The sequence below is a fragment of the Doryrhamphus excisus genome, chromosome 8 (genome assembly GCF_030265055.1).
Source record: "Doryrhamphus excisus isolate RoL2022-K1 chromosome 8, RoL_Dexc_1.0, whole genome shotgun sequence".
Classification (NCBI taxonomy): domain Eukaryota; kingdom Metazoa; phylum Chordata; class Actinopteri; order Syngnathiformes; family Syngnathidae; genus Doryrhamphus; species Doryrhamphus excisus.
In genome coordinates, this window is record NC_080473.1 from 21,744,875 (window position 1) to 21,767,212 (window position 22,338).

General features: G+C 38.5%; 1 protein-coding gene across 6 annotated transcripts in view; it reads right to left on the bottom strand.

Moving 5' to 3' along the window:
* The window catches only part of fat3a (FAT atypical cadherin 3a), a 117,228-nt gene that overhangs the window by 33,442 nt on the left and 61,448 nt on the right, over nt 1-22,338 (bottom strand). For 4 of the 6 annotated variants that reach the window (XM_058080476.1, XM_058080474.1, XM_058080473.1 and 1 more), the window contains exons 7-19: nt 21,493-21,700; nt 20,811-20,879; nt 18,345-18,484; nt 16,105-16,380; nt 12,946-13,156; nt 10,147-12,875; nt 8,670-10,041; nt 6,813-7,009; nt 6,571-6,724; nt 6,165-6,398; nt 3,684-4,076; nt 2,727-2,941; nt 779-916 (exon numbers count right to left, since the gene is read on the bottom strand). In XM_058080476.1, coding sequence (XP_057936459.1) covers nt 779-916; nt 2,727-2,941; nt 3,684-4,076; nt 6,165-6,398; nt 6,571-6,724; nt 6,813-7,009; nt 8,670-10,041; nt 10,147-12,875; nt 12,946-13,156; nt 16,105-16,380; nt 18,345-18,484; nt 20,811-20,879; nt 21,493-21,700 — 6,336 coding nt within the window. The remainder of the gene's footprint in view (nt 1-778; nt 917-2,726; nt 2,942-3,683; nt 4,077-6,164; nt 6,399-6,570; nt 6,725-6,812; nt 7,010-8,669; nt 10,042-10,146; nt 12,876-12,945; nt 13,157-16,104; nt 16,381-18,344; nt 18,485-20,810; nt 20,880-21,492; nt 21,701-22,338) is intronic. The other 2 variants (XM_058080477.1, XM_058080475.1) reach the window with 1 other exon arrangement.

Sequence of the window (22,338 nt, forward strand, 5' to 3'; positions counted from 1 at the left end):
TTACGGTGAGAAGGATTTACAGCAGGGGTCTCAAACACGCGGCCCGCGGGCCAAATGTGGCCCGCAGGACACTAGTTTGAGGCCCCCGCCTTGATATGAAAGTTTAAAGTTTGATATGGATGCTGTATGGTATCATGTACCCAGAAAAAATGATTACGTTTGATTCATGTTCATGTTAAAGGTTAAATAACTGTTAATAGTTATCCTCCCTATCCGTGTGGAAGTGGTAAGTTTTTGGCTATTTAAGTTGAAAGGAAATAACTTGAAGGCTACCGTTTAGGTGGCTAGCTCTCTAGTTTGCGAGTTAGCATGTGTCTCAAGACCCTGCAGTTGCGCAATATGTTGTAAATAAAAAGAGTATAAATGTGACTATAGTCGTGTTTTGTCATGTCTACAGGGCTCTAATAATGCTTTGTTCATTTTAATATGAAAAAAATCATTTGTCTACCCACCAACTATATGTGCTTTCTTAACTTTTTATTATTATTTTATTATTATTTTATTTTTATTATTATTTTATTGTATTATTATTATTATATTTATTATTATTATTATATTTTCTTAAAGTTTTTTTTAATTTCTTTTTTTTTTTTTTTTTTTTTTTTGGAAAACCTGATGCAGCCCAGTCTCCCCCAGACCCGAGCTCCAGTGGCCCCCAAGTAAATTGAGTTTGAGACCCCTGATGTAAACAACGTAAACAAGTTTTCTGGTGACTATTTTGTTTCCTGATATGATATTTAGTGTAAAGGTGTCCCGTCATGTGATTGTGCGGCCTTACCGTCTCACGGTCCAAATGCTTGTTGACGCTGATGACCCCGTTGTGGGGGTCGATGAAGAACTGGTTGTCTCGGTCCCCGTTCACAATGGAGTAGAGAATGGCCCCATTCAGCAGGCTGTCCATATCCTCTGCTACCAGCTGTGACGTACACAAATATATATATATATATACAATATATATATATATATACAATATATATATACAATATACAACGGGAAAAATAAGTAGTACATAAGAGGTATTTCATACACCCGTATAAAAATATGAACAGTTCAGAATTTTGATGGTAGGTTCATTATGAACGCAGAAAAGTGCAGAAAAATTACGTTAAATTAATCTGCAAAAATAAAATATAAATAAATAAATTGACAATAAAAGCATAAATACTGCGGATTTCAGAAAACAACACATGGAATGATACGGCACTCCACAGGAAGCAATAAAGTCTGGAAAATTCAATAATTTAAAAAAATAATGTAAAAAATAAAAATTCCAAAACTTTTTACAACTATAATGATGAAAATGGTAATATTAATGATGATTATTATAATGGTGCTAATAATAACAATAATAATGGTAATAATGATAAAGATTATAACAATAATGATAATAATAATAACAATAATAATATTACAATGATAATAATAAGAGTGGAAAACAAGACAGTGGCATGAACATGATTATATCTTGCAAAAAGGGGTAGGCATTTATAAGCTTTTGCTTCTACCTACTCCTTTTGGGCATGTGATCAGATAGTTGAATACAAATGGAAATAATGGAAAGTTATATTTTCATTCATGTAAGAAATGCACTGTAATGTTTCATATATTTGCCCAAATAAAATAATTAAAAAAACAAAAAACAAAACATGATTATATCGTGCAAAAAGTGGTAGGCATTTATAAGCTTTTGCTTCTGCCTACTCCTTTCGGGCTTGTGATCGGATAGTTGAATACAAATGGAAATAATGGAAAGTTATATTTTCATTCATGTAAGAAATGCACTGTAATGTTTCATATATTTGCCCAAATAAAATAATTTAAAAAAAAACAAAACATGATTATATCTTGCAAAATGTGGTAGGCATTTATAAGCTTTTGCTTCTGCCTACTCCTTTCGGGCTTGTGATGAGATAGTTGAATACAAATGGAAATAATGGAAAATTATATTTTCATTCATGTAAGAAATGCACTGTAATGTTTCATATATTTGCCCAAATAAAAAAATTAAAAAATTAAAAAAAAAACAACATGATTATATCTTGCAAAAAGTGGTAGGCATTTATAAGCTTTTGCTTCTGCCTACTCCTTTCGGGCTTGTGATCAGATAGTTGAATACAAATGGAAATAATGGAAAATTATATTTTCATTCATGTAAGAAATGCACTGTAATGTTTCATATATTTACCCCCCCCCCCCCCAAAAAAAAAAACAAAAAACAAAAAACGATGTGTAAAACAGCTGCAGTACATCCACAATGCTGCTGCTCGAGTGCTGACTAGAACCAGGAAATATGAGCATATGAGCCCAGGACTCAGGTCTCTGCACCGACTTCCTGTCTCCCAGAGAGTAGACTTTAAAAACAGTCTTTTCAGGATCTGGAACCAAAGTACATCTCTGACATGTTAGCGCCACATAAACCATCTCGGGGTCTGGGAAGCTCAGGTACGATTCTCCTATGGAGATGTTTGGATGGGTGAACCTGAGATTACTGTGTACTGTGTAGACCACATTGGTAGTTTTTGGATTGAAGATGGACTGATTACAAATAATTGACTTCCAGTTTCTGGACAATAAATGAATCCAAGTGGATGTTTCCATAATTCAAAAACTGTTTGGTATTCATTTGGAAGTGATAAAAAAAAACAGTGATTGAAAAAAAAAGGCTACAAGCAGTTATTAGTAAGAAATGTAAGAAATATTTTAATTGTAAATTGGATTGGTCGTACCTGAACGACGGACTCGCCAATGGTGGCGTCCTCCGACACGACGGCCGTGTAAAGGTCACGGCTGAACACGGGCCCGTTGTCGTTGACGTCTGTAAGGTTTATGTTTACCGTAGTGATGGCGCTCAGCGGGGGCGTACCCCCATCCCGAGCCTCCACTGTTAAGAAGTAGTCCCTGCAGGTTTCATAGTCCAGAGATTCCAAAACCGTGATGGAACCTGAGGGACGCCAACACAGAAAAAGTCAATATTTTTTTTAATATATGAGTGCTGTCTGACATCAACATAATTGATTGATGATTGACGACAAAGCTGTCGACTATGGTATTGGGTATTCTTTACATATTATCCAATACCGGTGCCAAATGTGTACTTTCGAATCAAAACCACATTCTTTTATGATTTGGTTTTTAGCTTATTTTGGGACTGCATATGAAGCCGATGTATGTATGTTTCTATGCTGCGTACCGACACGCTAGTAATGTGCTTTCATATGAAACAATACTATATACGTACTATACACACGTAGTAACTGATTTGGGTCTCACGTCGTGAAACGCTGCCAACGTTGACTTAATGGGACACTTTTTAATAATATTCATTTCATTACCTTAATATTAATTTTGTCTTTTTTTGATGTGCATCGTTTTTCTGTCCTCGTTAGACACAGTTTTTACTGCGCTCTGAAGGGGGTAGTAAACAGCATGGTAAGAGATTTTAGTTTAGATTTTTAAATGTGAAGCGTTTTTCTGTCCTTGTTAGACCCAGTTTTTACTGCGCTCTGAAGGTAGTAGTTAACAGCATGGTAACAGATTTTAGTTTTAGTTTACATTTTTAGATGTGCATCGTTTTTCTGTCCTTGTTAGACCCAGTTTGTGCTGCTCTCTGAAGGGAGTAGTTAACAGCATGGTAAGAGATTTTAGTTTAGATTTCTAGGAATAAGAATCCTGGTCAGACTCACCAGTGAGAGGATGGATACTGAACTTCCCATGCTCGTTTCCAGATCGAATACTATACGTAATCTCAGCATTGGTCCCAATGTCCTTGCTGGCCGCGTACACCGTGAGAATCTTGGTGCCGACGCCCACGTCCTCTGGGACGGTCACCAGCCTATCCCGGCGCTCAAACACGGGCGGGTTGTCGTTGATGTCCAGCACGGTGATTGTAACGTTGATTAACGATGAGAGCGGCGTAGGCAACCCCTGATCCGATGCACGGACTGTTATCTGATACGACGGCTGAATCTCTCGATCGAGGATGCGTTCAAGGACGATGATGCCTGACGACTTGTCAATAGAGAAGGATCCTTCGGCAGAGTCCGCTAAAGAATACACGACAGTACGTCCTGGACCCGCTGCACACAAAAAACAACGTTGTTGTTGACTTTCCATTCCAAACAAAGATATAAGACAACAAAGACATACAGGTGGTCCTCTGTTTACATCTGTCAATCATGACACCGTTGAGGTCATCATTAACCCTTAGATGCATAAGTGGGTCAAAAATGACCCGGTCAGGTTGTTTTCTTGAAATATCTTCGTAATGAAAATTTTTATCATTTCATATTCCAGGTATTCCTCAAAAAACATGTTTTTGATATCATGCCATTCACATTTTTAACTTACCTTTTATACATTTTAAGAAATTTTAAGAAATCTTCCATAAGTGGGTCAAAAATGACCCGGTCAGGTTGTTTTCTTGAAATATCTTCATAATTAATTTTTTTTTATCATTTCATATTCCAGGTATTCCTCAAAAAACATATTTTTGATATCATGCCGTTCACATTTTTAACTTAACTTTTATACATTTTAAGAAATTTTAAGAAATCTTCCATAAGTGGGTCAAAAATGACCCGGTCAGGTTGTTTTCTTGAAATATCTTCATAATGAATAAATTGTTATCATTTCATATTCCAGGTATTCCTCAAAAAACATATTTTGATATCATACCATTCACATTTTTAACTTTCATTTTATACATTTTAAGAAATTTTAGTTTTTGTGTTACTACCCCAACCTTCCATAAGTGGGTCAAAAATGACCCGGTCAGGTTGTTTTCTTGAAATATCTTCATAATGAAAATTTTTTTATCATTTCATATTCTAGGTATTCCACAAAAAACATGTTTTTGATATCATGCCGTTCACATTTTTAACTTATTATACATTTTAAGAAATTTTAAGAAATCTTCCATAAGTGGGTCAAAAATGACCCGGTCAGGTTGTTTTCTTCAAATATCTTCATAATGAAAATTTTTTATCATTTCATATTCCAGGTATTCCTCAAAAAACATGTTTTTGATATCATGCCATTCACATTTTTAACTTACCTTTTATACATTTTAAGAAATTGTAGTTTTTGTGTTACTACCCCAACCTTCCATAAGTGGGTCAAAAATGACCCGGTCAGGTTGTTTTCTTGAAATATCTTCGTAATGAAATTTTTTTTTATCATTTCATATTCCAGGTATTCCTCAAAAAACATGTTTTTGATATCATGCCATTCACATTTTTAACTTACCTTTTATACATTTTAAGAAATTTTAGTTTTTGTGTTACTACCCCAACCTTCCATAAGTGGGTCAAAAATGACCCGGTCAGGTTGTTTTCTTGAAATATCTTCATAATGAAAATTTTTTATCATTTCATATTCCAGGTATTCCGCAAAAAACATGTTTTTGATATAATGCCATTCACATTTTTAACTTATTATACATTTTAAGAAATTTTAAGAAATCTTCCATAAGTGGGTCAAAAATGACCCGGTCAGGTTGTTTTCTTGAAATATCTTCATAATGAATTTTTTTTTATCATTTCATATTGTAGGTATTCCTCAAAAAACATGTTTTTGATATCATGCCATTCACATTTTTAACTTACCTTTTATACATTTTAAGAAATTTTAGTTTTTGTGTTACTACCCCAACCTTCCATAAGTGGGTCAAAAATGACCCGGTCAGGTTGTTTTCTTGAAATATCTTCAAAATGAAATTTTTTTTTATCATTTCATATTCTAGGTATTCCTCAAAAAACATGTTTTTGATATCATACCATTCACATTTTTAACTTACCTTTTATACATTTTAAGAGATTTTAAGAAATCTTCCATAAGTGGGTCAAAAATGACCTGATCAGGTTGCTTTCTTAAAATATCTTCGGAATTAAAAATTGTTTTTGATATCATGCCATTCACATTTTTAACTTACCTTTTATACATTTTAAGAAATTTTACTTTTTGTGTTACTACCCCAACCTTCCATAAGTGGGTCAAAAATGACCCGGTCAGGTTGTTTTCTTGAAATGATTGATGTACAGTATAATATCCCACTTAGACCAAAACTGGACAAACACAGTCGAGGAACAAAACTTGAACGTAAACTGAAGACCACCTTGTCAAAGTCGATGATAAATATTGCGTTAATATTCCAAATGAAATCGAACCTTCATCGGGGTCTATGGCTTGGATGCGGGTGAGCAGGGCTTTAGTGGCCGTGTCTTCATATACGCTGGCTGTGTACTGTTGACGTGTAAAGACGGGTGGGTTGTCGTTCACATCCGTCACTTCCACTTGCACCTCGGCGCGGCACCAGCGTCCGCCGCCATCAGTCGCCTGGGCAACCAGCCAGTAACTGGATGTCACCTCCCGGTCCAGACTCACAGCAGACTTGACCTCGCCTAGTCAGGAAGTTATTAAAAGCACATAAAACATGAGGAGACGGCGGTAAACAAGGATGCTGGGAAACCTGATGCGGAACACCAGACCGGTGACCTTGTTCGGAGTTGTGAGTTTTATGCGACACAGGCGTCGTAATGTAATCTTGTACAATAAAAAAAAACGCATTCCTACCCGTGTCTGGGTCGATATTGAAGTCATGGGATCCAGGACCGTGTAAGGAGTATTGGATCCAGGCATTGATGCCTACATCTGCGTCAGTAGCACCAACCTGGAGCACAACCGTATTCACGGGGAGATTCTCTGGAATGAATGCGCTGTAGCGGGCCTGTGGACACGCATGATCCCATAAGATAATGTTTCAATATATAATATAATATAATATAGTCGTTGCCGTGTCCAAATTCGGTGTTCACCTGGTCACAAATGGGGTTGTTGTCGTTGGCGTCCGTCACCGTGACTTCCACGCTTGCTTGGGAAACAAACAGTCCGTCGCTGGAAGTGACGTTTATCGTGTAAAAGTTGCATTCCTCTCGGTCCAGTGGCCCTTTCACGTACATTTTCCATTCGCCCTGAACCAGGCCCAGCGCAAACACACCACCGTGGTTCCCACCTGAAAGACACGCAGAACCTCACATTAGGAAATCAACTGTTTGCTGTCCAGTATTACCTCTAATATTTACTATGTATTACAATAATTAGAATATTTGCTGGTAGGATCGACTGTATATGCATTACTACACTACTGATTTTTAGATGTGCATCGTTTTTCTGTCCTTGTTAGACCCAGTTTGTGCTGTTCTCTGAAAGGAGTAGTTAACAGCATGGTAAGAGATTTTAGTTTTAATTTCGATTTTTAGATGTGCATCGTTTTTCTGTCCTTGTTAGACCCAGTTTTTGCTGCTCTCTGAAGGGAGTAGTTAACAGCATGGTAAGAGATTTTAGTTTAGATTTTTAGATGTGCATCGTTTTTCTGTCCTTGTTAGACCCAGTTTGTGCTGCTCTCTGAAAGACGTAGTTAACAGAATAGTAGGAATTTTAGTTTTAGTTTAGATTTTTAGATGTGCATCGTTTTTCTGTCCTTGTTAGACCCAGTTTGTGCTGCTCTCTGAAGGGAGTAGTTAACAGCATGGTAAGAGATTTTAGTTTAGATTTTTAGATGTGCAGCGTTTTTCTGTCCTTGTTAGACCCAGTTTTTGCTGCTCTCTGAAGGGAGTAGTTAACAGCATGGTAAGAGATTTTAGTTTTAGTTTACATTTTTAGATGTGTATCGTTTTTCTGTCCTTGTTAGACCCAATTTGTGCTGCTTTCTGAAGGGAGTAGTTAACAGCATGGTAAGAGATTTTAGTTTAGATTTTTAGATGTGCATCGTTTTTCTATCCTCGTTAGACCCAGTTTGTGCTGCTCTCTGAAGGACGTAGTTAACAGCAAGGTAAGAGATTTTAGTTTAGATTTTTAGATGTGCATCGTTTTTCTATCCTTGTTAGACCCGGTTTGTGCTGCTTTATGAACGGAGTAGTTAACAGCATGGTAAGAGATTTTAGTTTTAGTTTACATTTTTAGATGTGCATCGTTTTTCTGTCCTTGTTAGACCCAGTTTTTGCTGCTCTCTGAAGGACGTAGTTAACAGAAAAGTAAGAGATTTTAGTTTTTGTTTAGATTTTTAGATGTGCATCGTTTTTCTGTCCTTGTTAGACACCAGTTTGTGCTGCTCTCTGAAGGACGTAGTTAACAGCATGGTAAGAGATTTTAGTTTTAGTTTACATTTTTAGATGTGCATCGTTTTTGTGTCCTTGTTAGACCCAGTTTTTGCTGCTCTCTGAAGGACATAGTTAACAGCATGGCAAGAAATTTTTGTTTATATTTTTAGATGTGCATCGTTTTTCTGTCCTTGTTAGACCCAGTTGGTGCTCCTCTCTGAAGGGAGTAGTTAACAGCATGGTAAGAAATTTCAGTTATAGTTTACATTTTTAGATGTGCATCGTTTTTCTGTCCTTGTTAGACCCAGTTTTTGCTGCTCTCTGAAGGGAGTAGTTAACAGCATGGTAAGAGATTTTAGTTTTTGTTTACATTTTTAGATGTGCATCGTTTTTCTGTCCTTGTTAGACCCAGTTTGTGCTGCTCTCTGAAGGGAGTAGTTAACAGCATGGTAAGGAGCCACCTGTAGCTGGCCATCCGATGTTGATATTTAGCATATATAGCATATATAGCATGGCTATATGATGAGTCGTCAACGTAAACAAGGTTGATCATCAATAAGAACCCGGACTCACCAGTTATGTGGTAGCTGACTTGCCGGTTAATGGCGGAACTGTCGTCGTCTCGAGTGTTCAACACGGCGACCACTTCCCCCGGCGGGTCGCTCTCCTTAACGGAACCAATGTAGCGTTGCTCCAAGAAAACGGGCGGGTTGTCGTTGATGTCCGATACCGCCACCGTGACCGTGGCGGTACTGGAAAGCGATAACGCCTCACCCAGATCCGAGGCAATCACCGTGAAGGTGTACGACGGATTGGACTCATGGTCCAGGTTCTTCCGGGATGAAATCCAACCGGTGTTGCTGTCGACGCCGAACATTCCCATCAGTTCATCGGACTCGTGCTCTGAGCGAATGAACGCCCCGAGACTGTACGTGACTTGCCCATTGGCGGCGGAGTCCGAGTCGTGTGCTTGGACTTGAATAATTCTGGCGCCGACTGGCGTTCCTTCTAAAACGGTGGCTTCGTAGGAGACGGTGTCAAAGGACGGTTTGTTGTCATTTAAGTCCACAACTTTGACGTCGACATCAACCGAAGTTACGGAATCCAGCTTGCTCTGTTGTACGGTGGCCATAACTTTGAAGCGGTATTCCTTCATAAACTCATGGTCCAAGATCTTATCGATCTTGATCACACCCGTATCTTTATCGATGACAAATACCGCATCTTGGTTGTTTTCGTCATTCTCTCCGTTAATCAGCGAAAAGGTCGAAGTAAGGGCGTCTCGTCCAGGAGGATCGTTAAGGCGCACCATACCGATAGCGTAGCCGATCGGCGTGTCCTCCGATATGCTGAATGAGTACTTGTGTTGGCCAAAGGCGGGGATAGCGCCATCCGGAGATAGAACGTGAATGTAGACCGACACCAGAGAGTGGCGAACCGGGTTTCCGCCATCGACGGCTTTTACAAAAAAAGATAAGACGGAGTTCCTCAAGTGACTGAAGCTTCCTTTTGTTACCATCCAACCATTTTCTGGGTCAATCTCCAAAATGTCCGCAACGGGGACATGCGCCTCGCTGTAGAGGGAATACGTAACTCTGGCATTGGTCCCGTCGTCAGGATCACTGGCCTGAATCTGGATCACAAAGAATCCCGCTGCCACATCGGATTTAACGGAAGCTCGGTATTCAGTTGCGGCGAAATGGGGCGTGTTGTCGTTGTCGTCCAAAAGCGTAACTCGGACCGTACAGAAAGATCCGTGTCCACCCGAGTCTTGGGCTAGCACCGCTAATACGATGTCTTTGTTGGCGGGATCCTCGCGATCAAGCTTTTCCGCGGTGGTGATTTTACCACTGGTATCGATGCTGAATTGGTTCCGCCCAACGTCGTTGACAAAGGAATATGTAACTTGACCGTAAACACCGGGGTCCGCATCGGTTGCCTTTACCTGGAAAAAATACATCAATCAGGGTTAGAGTTGGAGTTGGAAATACCATGTGTCAATGACAAAAAAGAATACACAGTACATGGTTGAAAAAACTGCAGTTCTTACCTGTATGACTTTGGTTCCCACAGCGGCGTTCTCTCTGAGCTCTGCTTCGTAGACGTTCTGCCCGAAGACGGGGTTGTACAAGTTGGCCGCCAGGACGTTAACGTGAACTTGCGCCGTGTTGGTGAAGACGCCGTCTGACACGGAAACGTTCAGACTGTAAACCGGCTCCGTCCTTTGTTTATTGTTGCTGGAGAACGTGATGATCCCCGTCTTCTTTTCCATGGCAAAGTTCATCCTTTCATTTCCCGACAAAATACTGTACTCCAGCTTGTCCAAGTCCGAACGGTCAGCATCCGAGGCTTGGACGCAGGTGACGAATTGACCCTTGGGTGCTAGCTCATTGACGTGGGCCTCGTAGAGAAGCTGGTTGAAGATGGGAGGGTTGTCATTGGTGTCGTTCACCACGACCCTGACAAACACTTCGCTACTTAATGGCGGGAAGCCGTTATCGGTTGCTCTGACGATGAAATCGTACTTGCGGACGACTTCGTAGTCCAGCATGCGGGCGGTTAAAATTAATCCGCTGCTGCTGTCGATGTGGAAGTAGTCTGTGTTGTTGTGAGCATCTGAGAAGATCTGGTAAAGGACTACGTTGTTCTTTTCAGAGTCTTTGTCGGTGGCGATCACCTGAAGAGCCGGAGTCCCGATCATGGCCGTTTCCGATAAAACCACAGAGTACGACATTTTCTGGAAGACGGGTCCGTTGTCGTTAATATCCTGAACCGCCACATTGACGTCAACCTCAGCACGGGCCCCGGTTAGATAGTCTGTAGCTCTTACGGTTAGATGGTAGTACGACGCCGTTTCGTAGTCCAGGGAATGTACGACGCTGATGACACCGGTGTCAAAACCAATGTCAAACAGAAGATATGGATCCCCGTCAACAATGGTGTAGAAGATGTGCTGACCTTCCGGACTGGTCGCATTGATCCCAAGAACGGGAGTATGCACAGCCACATCCTCGTTAACAGAAACGGAATAAAAGGATTTGTCAAACACGGGCATGGCTTTGTTGACGACGATAATCGGGAACTCTACAGCGGAGGAGAGCGACGGATGACCTCCGTCTCTGGCGTAGATCACCGTCATGTACTCCATATTGGACACGTCGGACTCAAAGGCTCTCTTCAGCGTAAGACTTCCCGTTTGCTGGTTGATGTCAAAGTGATCGTGGTCATCCTTGAGGTAGTAAGACACCGCTCCGTTGATTCCTTTATCCCGGTCAACCGCCATCACCTTGAAAATGTGGGATCCCGGCTCGGCTTCCACTTGAACGGCGGCGTAATAAGGAAGTCCGACAAATATCGGTGAATTGTCATTGATGTCCTCCACTTGGACTTTGACCATAACTCGAGCGACATGTAAAAGGTCGTGTTCCCTTCTTGCCTCAACGACTAGTTCATAGGATTCTTGCTCTTCGCGGTCAAAGGCTAAACCCGTGGTCTGGATCACGCCGGAAGTTGAACGGATTTGAAAATGTTTCCCGGGGTTCAACAACTTGTACTTCAGCGGTTCGTTAAGACGGTTCCCTACTGCATTGACGACAGCCACCTTGGTGATATTTGTTACATTTTCTTCAATCTCCGAAGTGTAAAGGTTGTTAGCGAAGCTGAGACCGGAATCCAGAGCTTCTCGAACGACAATTGTTACCAGAGCCGTGTTGGAGAACTTCCCGTCTGAGACTTTGACGCTGAAGCGGAAGCGTTCTTTGGAAAAGTTATTGTTTTTGACGATTATGATACCGTTGGACGGTCGAATGGAAAAATGTTCAAGAGCTCCATCCGTTAAAGAGTAGGAGAGTTCCGTAGGGATATCTTTGTCTGGGTCCACGGCTGAGACCCGCAGAGCTTCCACTCCCACGTAGGTGGGTAGAAGCAATACGGTTTCGTAGGCGCTTTGAGTGAAACGAGGCGGCGAATCATTTGTGTCCATCACTTGCACCGTCACCTCCGTCGGGCTTTCTGCAGTCAACTGTGGCCGGCCGTTATCCCGGACTTGAACATGGAAGTGAAAACTAAAAAAAGTCTCATGGTCTAGATTCGCAATAGTTCTGATGGAACCGGTGCCCGAGTCCACCGTGAAGAACATTTTTGCTTTGTCCTCAACGATCTGGTAAATGAGCAAAGCATTCTGGTTCTGGTCAGCATCGGTGGCCCTGATCACCAGAGGAGAATCCTCCGCGTTTAAGACGATACTGTTGACCGGTGCGGCTTCGCTGATTCTGCCACGGTAGTGAAGTTCCTTGAACACCGGTTGGTTATCGTTTTCATCCAAAACCTGAATGAGAAGAGTCGCGTTGGCGGTCAAGCCGGCCATGTTTGTCGCCTGAACTGTAAGAGTATAAGACGCCCTTGTCTCAAAGTCCAGGGTCTTCTGAGTCGTAATAACTCCGCTGTACTGGTTTATCTGGAAAATCCGATCTGCGTTGCCTTGCTTGATATCGTACGTGACGGTGGACTGACTCACAGCCCTGACGGTGGTGACCGAGGTACCGAGCGCCACATTTTCTGGAATATCGGCTTGGTACTCCGGCTGAGGGAACTTGGGTCCGGCGTTGTTTGAGATGGTGATCGCGATACGTACGACGGTGGTTGTGGACAGGGAGGGGGAGCCGTTGTCCGTCGCTCTGACGGTGAGTATGTAGTGACCGATACTAGACAAGTCCAGGTCACGTGCAACGGTGATGATTCCCAAAACCGGCTCGATATTAAATGAGTTTTCATGGTTCCCTGTTGGAAAGTAAAAAAACATTTATTTTCTTAACGGCATCGTTCTATCACATTCTTTAGAAAAACCAACCTGATTCAATGGAATAGAGAAGCTCCGCGTTCTTGCCATTGTCCTTATCCAGGGCAGTCACCTGGACTACCGCGGATCCCACTGCTGCCGACTCATAAACGGAACCCTCATACATAGCACTAGTGAAGATCGGTACGTGGTCGTTGACGTCAGCCACCTCCACCAGCACACGAGCCAGGTTCTTACGGTAGGGGAACTCTTGGTCTTTTACCTGTGGAGAATGTGGTAATGGTAATGGTAATGGTAATGGTAATAGTAATGGTAATGGTTTGATTTCATTAGAACATGCATCAGATTCCAATTGAGTGCATCCCATAATCAGTTCCCAGTTCCACATGTCCAAAAGGAGTAGGAAGAAGCAAAGCTTATTAAATCCTACCCCTCCATCTGGTACTTTTACAATCACTAACTGTTACATTTGTTCACCTCCTGCTTTCCTAATATAATTGAAGTTTATTTATTTCATTATTTAATAAATTTTTGTATTTTTTTAAATTATTTTTTGTATTTTTAAATTATTTTTTGTATTTTTCAAATAGATTTTTTAATTTTTTTTAAATAATTTTTATACATTTTTAAATATTTTTTAAAATAATTTTTTACAATTTAATTTTTTTTTCATTAGAACATGCATCAGATTCCAATTGAGTGCATCCCATAATCAGTTCCCAGTTCCACATGTCCAAAAGGAGTAGGAAGAAGCAAAGCTTATTAAATCCTACCCCTCCATCTGGTACTTTTACAATCACTAACTGTTACATTTGTTCACTTCCTGCTTTCATAATATAATTGAAGTTATTTATTTATTTATTTAATACATTTTTGTATCTTTAAAAAATATATTTTTTATTTTTTTAAATAAATCTTTTCATTTTTATAAATATTTCTTTTCATTTTTCAAATTTTTTAAATAAAGTTTTTTAATCTTTTCATTTTTATTTAACATGTCCAAAAGAAGTAGGAAGAGGCGAAGCTTATTAAATCCTACCCCTCCATCTGGTACTTTTACAATCAATAACTGTTACATTTGTTCACTTCCTGCTTTCCTAATATAATTTAAGTTATTTATTTATTTATTTAATACATTTTTGTATTTTTTAAAAATATTTTTTTATTTTTAAAAACATTTTTGTATTTTTTTTAAATAAATGTTTGGATTTTTTTAAATAAATCTTTTCATTTTTATAAATATTGTTTTAATTTTTGTAAATATTTTTTTAAATAAAGTTTTTAAAAAAATTTTATTTTAATTTTAACATGTCCAAAATAAGTAGGAAGAAGCAATGCTTATTAAACTGTTACATTTGTTCACTTCCTGCTTTCCATAATACAGTTTAAGTTTTTTGTGTGTTTTTTTTTTAAATAATGTACCTCGTACCGAAGTACGTGGAACAATGGAATGTTCAAATGTTGGAATGTTCAAATGTTGGGATGTAAATATTTATTTGTCAGGAGCAAAAGGAGTTCTATATTCTTATTGGTGGAAAAACTGTACCGTTTGTTCATCGGGATACTTGATCATCAAAGGCTGGAGCTAATTAAACAAATGGATGTCCTCATTCTACGTAATTAGAAATGTATTTCAGCAAGTATGTTTCAAAGCATCTAAAATTAGATGAATGTATTTGGTCCTGTCCATAAATACTATTTAACGCTATATCCCAGCTCCCATTCATATGTGTTATTTTGTGTGGCGATTGACTGGCATCCATCCATGATAGTTCTCGTGATAGTTCCTAGATTTATTGCAAATATCATACTTTGATATAACGTTCAATGTCGACTGAATCCAATAGTCATAAGGGGGAAGAACGGTAAACTAAACCGCTTCACGGCAGTTGTCAGTAAGCCTTGCCAGCACAAATCACAGCCTCTACATCAGCGACACCCATCTAAATGATCTATCTACGTCCGAATTCATGGTGGGTGAGACCAAAAATGGGGGGGTTTTAAATGAAAACGAAATAGACCAACAACCATTGAATAAGGTAAAGGGAGTGTGACCAACGCCACTAAAGATATTTTCTACGGAGGGGCGGTCGTTGTGTGCGATGGGCCAATCCCAAAGTGTGAGGAGTCAATACATAATGAGACTCTTTTCATGCTCATATCTGGAAAAAAATGCATAATCCGTAATATCGCTAAAAACTCTACCGTCAGCCAAAGTGTTGGTCCTATGAGGCTGGAAACAAACCAACCGGGACCGCTAACTGTTTAAATCAGGGGTCTCAAACTCAATTTACTTGGGGGCCAGTGGAGCTAGGGTCTGGGTGAGACTGGGCCGCATCAGGTTTTACAAAAAAAAAATTAAAAAAATGCATTTATTAAAAACAGAAAAATTAATAAACTTTGCTTTGGTTCCAATTTTCTACAATAAAAGCTCTGATAAAACATTCCACTGTTCTCAAATATCTTACTTTTTATTTTTCTACACAAAATAAGATGAAAAATAAATAAACAAATCAAGAATAAAGAAAATCAATCAATCAGTAATAAATAAATATAACAATAATAATAAAAAGTTAAGAAAGCACATATAGTTGGTGGGTAGACAAATGATTTTTTTCATATTAAAATGAACAAAGCATTATTAGAGCCCTGTAGACATGACAAAACACGACTATAGTCACATTTATACTCTTTTTATTTACAACATATTGCGCAACTGCAGGGTCTTGCGACACATGCTAACTCGCAAACTAGAGAGCTAGCCACCTAAACGGTAGCCTTCGAGTTATTTCCTTTCAACTTAAATAGCCAAAAACTTACCACTTCCACACGCATAGGGAGGATAACTGTTAACAGTTATTTAACCTTTAACATGAACATGAATCAAACGTAATCATTTTTTCTGGGTACATGATACCATACAGCATCCATATCAAACTTGCGCTTAAACTTTCATATCAAGGCGGGGGCCTCAAACTAGTGTCCTGGGGGCCACATTTGGCCCTCGAGCTGCGTGTTTGAGACCCTTGGTTTAATTGTTTGGTCATGAAAGTAAAATGGCCAGTAGTTTTTCCTTATTAACTGTTAGAATAAAATATATACAGTCATGCTATATATACAGCATGACTGTAGTACTCTAGTACTACATGACGTACGCCCACAGAACGTGTGGAACAAAGTGGAAGAGCAGAAGAAAGAAAACCATCCTACCATGACGGTGAAGATGTGCTGTGAACAAGCTTCGTGGTCCAGACTCTGCGTGGTGTAGATGGTTCCCATGGTGGGATGAATGCGGAACAGACGCATGCTGTTCGGGTCTATGGAGCTCTGCAAGGTGTAGCTCAAGCGATGGTACTCGTCCCGGTCTGTGGCCAGGACTTGAACCACCTCGGTTTCAGGAGGTGTGTCCTCTGAAATTTTGACGTCATACGTCGGCTGGGAGAAAACGGGATCGTTGTCGTTGTTGTCGGTAACGGTGATGTAAACCTTGAGGAGAAAAGACACGGGGGAAAAGACAGAATAAACACAAATTTGCGGGTTATTATCATAATGAAAATAAATAGATTCTGCAAGACTGAGCACACTGTCGTAGTGATTGTGGCAAATAATGTGACATAAATATATTCAAATGTTTAACACGATGTGAAGTGTTGGGAGGGGGTGCATGAAAAAAAAAAAATGGTGTCCCCCAGAGGGGGCATGACGAAAAATAATTGAGAAGCACTGCCTTTGACACAAATACATTTAGTAAATCTGCGGCGGATTTATTTGTAATCAGACATGCTGACAGATTGGTGTGCAAATTGTTATCAGAGCTGCCAACATTTGGTTGTTTACAATCCAATGGAGACACAAAGCGCTAGCTTTGATAGTCAATCTGGCCTGCAGTGAGCTAAACACAAGTTAGCATATCATCAGAAGTCGTTACTGGAATTCCAACAGGCATCGGCTCGGAGAAACATCTTCTCTTGCCTGTTAGAGTCTAGCGTTAGCTATGATGATGACCAGGTTAACGGCTAAACCGAGATCAGCTATATGTTTTGAAATATGTTAAAAATTGCAAAAATCTTAATATTGTATTGAAACTACTGGTTTGCGCTCTAATCGGAAAACAGAGTGGAAAAACTTCCTGAGCCTTTAAAGCCATCCATACGTGAACTACTAAAACATTAGAACATGCATCAGATTCCAATTGAGTGCATCCCATAATCAGTTCCCAGTTCCACATGTCCAAAAGGAGTAGGAAGAAGCAAAGCTTATTAAATCCTACCCCTCCATCTGGTACTTTTACAATCACTAACTGTTGCATTTGTTCACTTCCTGCTTTCCTAATATAAGTGAAGTTATTTATTTCTTTATTCAATTAATTTTTGTATTTTTTATTAATTTTTGTATTTTTTAAAATATATTTTTACATTTGTTTAATATTTTTTAAAATATTTTTTATACATCTTAAAATAAATTTTTAAATATATATATATTTTTTTAAATAATTTTTTACAATTTTAATTTTTTTCATTTGAACATGCATCAGATTCCAATTGAGTGCATCCCATAATCAGTTCCCAGTTCCACATGTCCAAAAGGAGTAGGAAGAAGCAAAGCTTATTAAATCCTACCCCTCCATCTGGTACTTTTACAATCACTAACTGTTACATTTGTTCACTTCCTGCTTTCCTAATATAATTGAAGTTATTTAGGTATTTATTTAATAATTTTTTGGATTTTTTAAAATATTTTTTGTATTTTTAAAAACATTTTTGTATTTTTTAAAATAAATGTTTGTATTTTTTTTAATAAATCTTTTTATTTTTATAAATAATTTTTAAAATTTTTTAAATAAAAGTAACTCTAATTTTTAAATAACAGTAACAGTTACATTTGTTCACTTCCTGCTTTCTTATTTTTATTTATTTATTTTTTATTTTATTTTTGTCACATACCGAATTGCATAGAGAAGTATTGGATGACATTTTTAGCTAATTGCTTATTTTTAGCCTTATGCATTATTTGAGCTGTTTGAAGATGAACTATATCAGCAAGTTGAAGTATTTGTGATTTTAGAAATAAGGAGTTATTATGTTCTCTGTAGGCGGCATTATGAATTATCCTTACTGACCTTTTTTGCAGTACATTTAGCCAGTGAAGATTGCTTTTATAGTTATGATCCCATATTTCCACACAATAAGTAAGATATGGTAGAACCAGAGAGCAATAAAGAGTGTGGAGTGATTTATGATTGAGAACTAATTTTGCTTTGTTCGATATTGAAATATTTCTGTCCACATTTATGTTGTATATTTGTAATATGAGGTTCATGTTCAGCTCATATTTTCATCTATTGTGATCCCCAGAAATGTATTTTCCTTCACCCTTTCAATGTCTACAGCGTGTATTTGTATTTGCTGGTACGTGTCCTTTCTGCTGTATAAGTACACGGTATGTGTTACCTGCGTGGAGGCAATGTGGATGCCGTCAGTAGCTTGTACTGTTATGTTGTAGAAGGACCGTTGTTCGGCATCCAGAGGCTTGGCAATGATGATGGTCCCCATGGCCTTCTCGACATCAAACACGTGGTCTGTGTTCCCACCTGGTCCACACAGTGAGCATAGACAGGGTCAGACCGACTCACACATGGAGACCTCTAGTCCAAACACGCTAAATACATGCAATGACAAACATGTGAGTGAACACATATTGATTATGGAGCAGTGACTTGCTCCTAACATGTTGGTCACACAGTCAGGAGATTGGGAAGACCTTGGTTCATTCGGTAGAATCGGTGCTACAATATCCACGTATACATGGACCCAAATATTCCAATTCCATTGGGGTTATTTGCTCGGAACGGAAAGAATTGAAAGAATCCCAAAGAAAAGTGCCAATCCCAATGAATATATCATGGGATTCCCAGGGGTGGAATATTCCTTTCCCCAATCCCATTGAGGTATCTTGTACCCGCTCAAACGGAAAGTTGTCAGACTGCGTTCTTCTTCTTCTTCTGTTGTTTATTGGCGGTTGGCAAGCAGCTTTGGTGTGCATTAGCGCCATCTGTGGAACACAATCTAAACCCTTCTATACGCCATTCACAAGTACACTTTTAGGCAAATATTAAAAAATGAAATATATATATATCATTTTTATATATTAATAAAAATAAAACAAATATTTTTTTATTTTTTAAATAAAAACTTCAATGAAAAAAAATTCAATTTTAATAAGCGCCATCTGTGGAACACAATCTAAACCCTTCTATACGCCATTCACAAGTACACTTTTAGCAAAATATTGAAAAAATTAAAATACATACATATATATAATTTTTTTAATATATTCATAAAAATAAATAAACAAAGAAATATATATATTTTTTTAAATATGTCAATTAAATATATATATATACATACATTCTATTTTAATAAAAACTTTATTTAAAAAAAAAAGCAGGCAAGGCAAGCAGCTTTGGTGTGCATTAGCGCCATCTGTGGAACACAATCTAAACCCTTCTATATGCTTTTCACAAGCCCAGTTTTTATTAAAATATTAAAAAATAAAAAATAAAAATATATATAATTTTTGTATATATAAAAAAATTACAAATGAATTTAAAAAATATTTTTTTATATTTTAATAAAAACTTTAATGATATATATATAATATTTTAATAAAAACTTTAATTAAATATATAAATATATATCTATATAAAAAATGTCCAGTTTAATGATAAAATATTATCAAGATTGAACTTTTATCTTTTCCTGTTTAAATTGATCCCGGGTGCGTTCTTTCAGTGAATGCTGAGATATGACGTAACACGCAGCTCCAGACGTTCTTCACTTTTTAAAAAATGGAGGCCAGCAATCGGCACTGGACTGCTAAGGAAAGTTTGTTTTTGATTCAAATTTAATTCCAAGACTGGACGAAGGAAAAACTGGCAATACGGAGTTATTCCAACAAGGGAAAGAAAAACTGGAGGAAGTCGGTATCACGTGATGTTGGTGTTTACGTTTTACTGGGCATGCCCCGTTGACTATTCTGGTTGATTATAGCGGCGCATGGAGACAAGAGATTGGAATATTCCTTTCCATGGATACCATTGTTTTCTGAAAGGTCATTGGGAAAGATTCCATTGGGAAAGAGAAAAACTCCTTATGTAAACGTGGCTAATGTTATTCCTGACGTACAGTTTGATGACTCTTGATTGTTGTCGTACGGAACGTCTATCCAAAGCCACTTTTCATGATTATCTGAGCAAAGACAGGCAGTGCAGATACTGGTCTGCCTGGTTCTTGGCTTAAACAGGTTATGGTTAGTACCGTACCCGGATGGTGAGTTCATGGTCAGGTTCGTGAAGGTCACTGTATCTTGTTGGGAAATTGTGATATGCTCTCATATCCACTCGTCCCCGAGCGTCGGTGTTCTGCGACGCCTCGTTGGGCAACAGCGCTTCTTATGTTGGCTCATGTTGTTCCAATAAATTATGCAAAACCACAAAGGAACCAGAAGGCCGTGAGATGGATTTGGTCTTTTCTATGCAGAGTTGGTTTTCTTCATGTTTCTTTCTACAAAACAATTATTGAACTCATTGAAGATGTTTTCCGTAGGAGCGAATGTTAGTGATATTGGTTATTTCCATGCATCAGTACTGTGATTGACTGGTGAGCTTCTCAGATAGCGCTAGCTCTATAACTGGATTGTATCCATGAAACATGTTCCATCAATCTCAGTTAGTAGCGTCTCCATCTAAACCAGCAAATAAGAAGATGTGACCAACATGGGTGGACAAGGACTATCCATGACTATCGATATCAATGAGTACTTCCAATGAAATGAAAGGATACCAAGTGGACAGATACAGGAGCGATAGAGAGATAGTTGAAAAGAGGAAGTAGTAGTAGTCAGTAGCAGTCAGATACCTTCTGAAGAACAGTTCCTGTTGCAAGTGGTCTGTAGGATAATAAAGATCCCTAGGAAAGACCTGGGACCTTCCAGGCATGGAGCGTTGAGGAAAAAAGGAAGAAAGAAGGTAAGAAACCCAAATGAGCCAAAAGAGAGAAAAGGATGAAAAGGTGATTTCATGAAGCGAGAGACGGAGAAGACTCTTGATCAGAAGTCGGATCGGAAATTAAAAATAACCTTGGTTAGCGTGGGTTATTTTTTTGGTTTATGTCGAAAATTTAATGCCAAAAATTTTGCTTTGTTTTTAGGTTAGCATACATCTTCTCGTAGCATGAGTCCAATTGTGTTGATGTATTTTTATCACAAAACATTCTTGTTAGCAATCTATTAGCATGCTAACAAAATGGAAATTGGAAGCAGAGCTTTGTTACCCATCTATGATGTCACCAAATGTTGAGTTCTAACACGCTTATCTTATTGATCAAAACCGCAAAATAATCCACGGTGGAGCCAAAGAATGTAGCGAGTGTTAGCATTTTGATAAATAAACTTTACATTCGTGTAAATGAATTTAGCCTTTCAAGTTAAAAAAAAAAAGTGCAAAAATATTGTGGGTAATCATCATCACCGTCATCATAGTCATGCTCAATTATATGATTATTTTATATTTAATAAATTTTAATGATGCTTTTTTTTTACCTGTGATGTCAAACCATAAAGGGGTCGAGCTCCGCTGCATGGAGACCACGCCGACAATCTCTGCCACTCTGTCATTTTCCATGACGGTAAAATTGTAGAAAGGCTCATCGAATGTTGGCTGGGCTGACGGAGAAGGACGATGGATCCACTCGATGTGGAGGCGAGCCGTAGAGGACTTCTGAGGACGGCCGTTATCCGTCGCCTTGATCTGAACCAGGAAGTCAACAATTGGGGGGGTCAGTCTTAACCTGGGAATACTCATTAGTTGGCTTTCAGACGCCTTTTAGACAATTGTGAAAAATGGCCAAAAATGCATAATCAGGTAGAAAAAAAAAATACATAAGTCGCTGCGGAGTATAAGTTGCAGAAGGCCAAAAATGCATAATCAGGTTAAAGAAAACATACATAAGTAGCACTGGAGTATAAGTAGCAGAAGGCCAAAAATGCATAATCAGGTTAAAAAAAAAACCATACATAAGTCACTGCAGACTATAAGATGCACAAGGCCAAAAATGCATAATCAGGTACAAAAAACATACATAAGTCGCACTGGAGTATAAGTCCCGCAAGGCCAAAAATGCATAATCAGGTAGAAAGAAAACATACATAAGTCACTGCGGAGTATAAGTCGTGCAAGGCAAAAAAATGCATAATAAGGTAAAAAAAAAAAAACATACATAAGTCGCTGCGGAGTATAAGTCGCGCAAGGCCAAAAATGCATAATAAGGTAGAAAAAAAACATACATAAGTCACTGTGGAGTATAAGTCGCACAAGGCCAAAAATACATAATCAGGTAGAAAAAAACATACATAAGTTGCACTGCAGTATAAGTCGGCCAAGGCCAA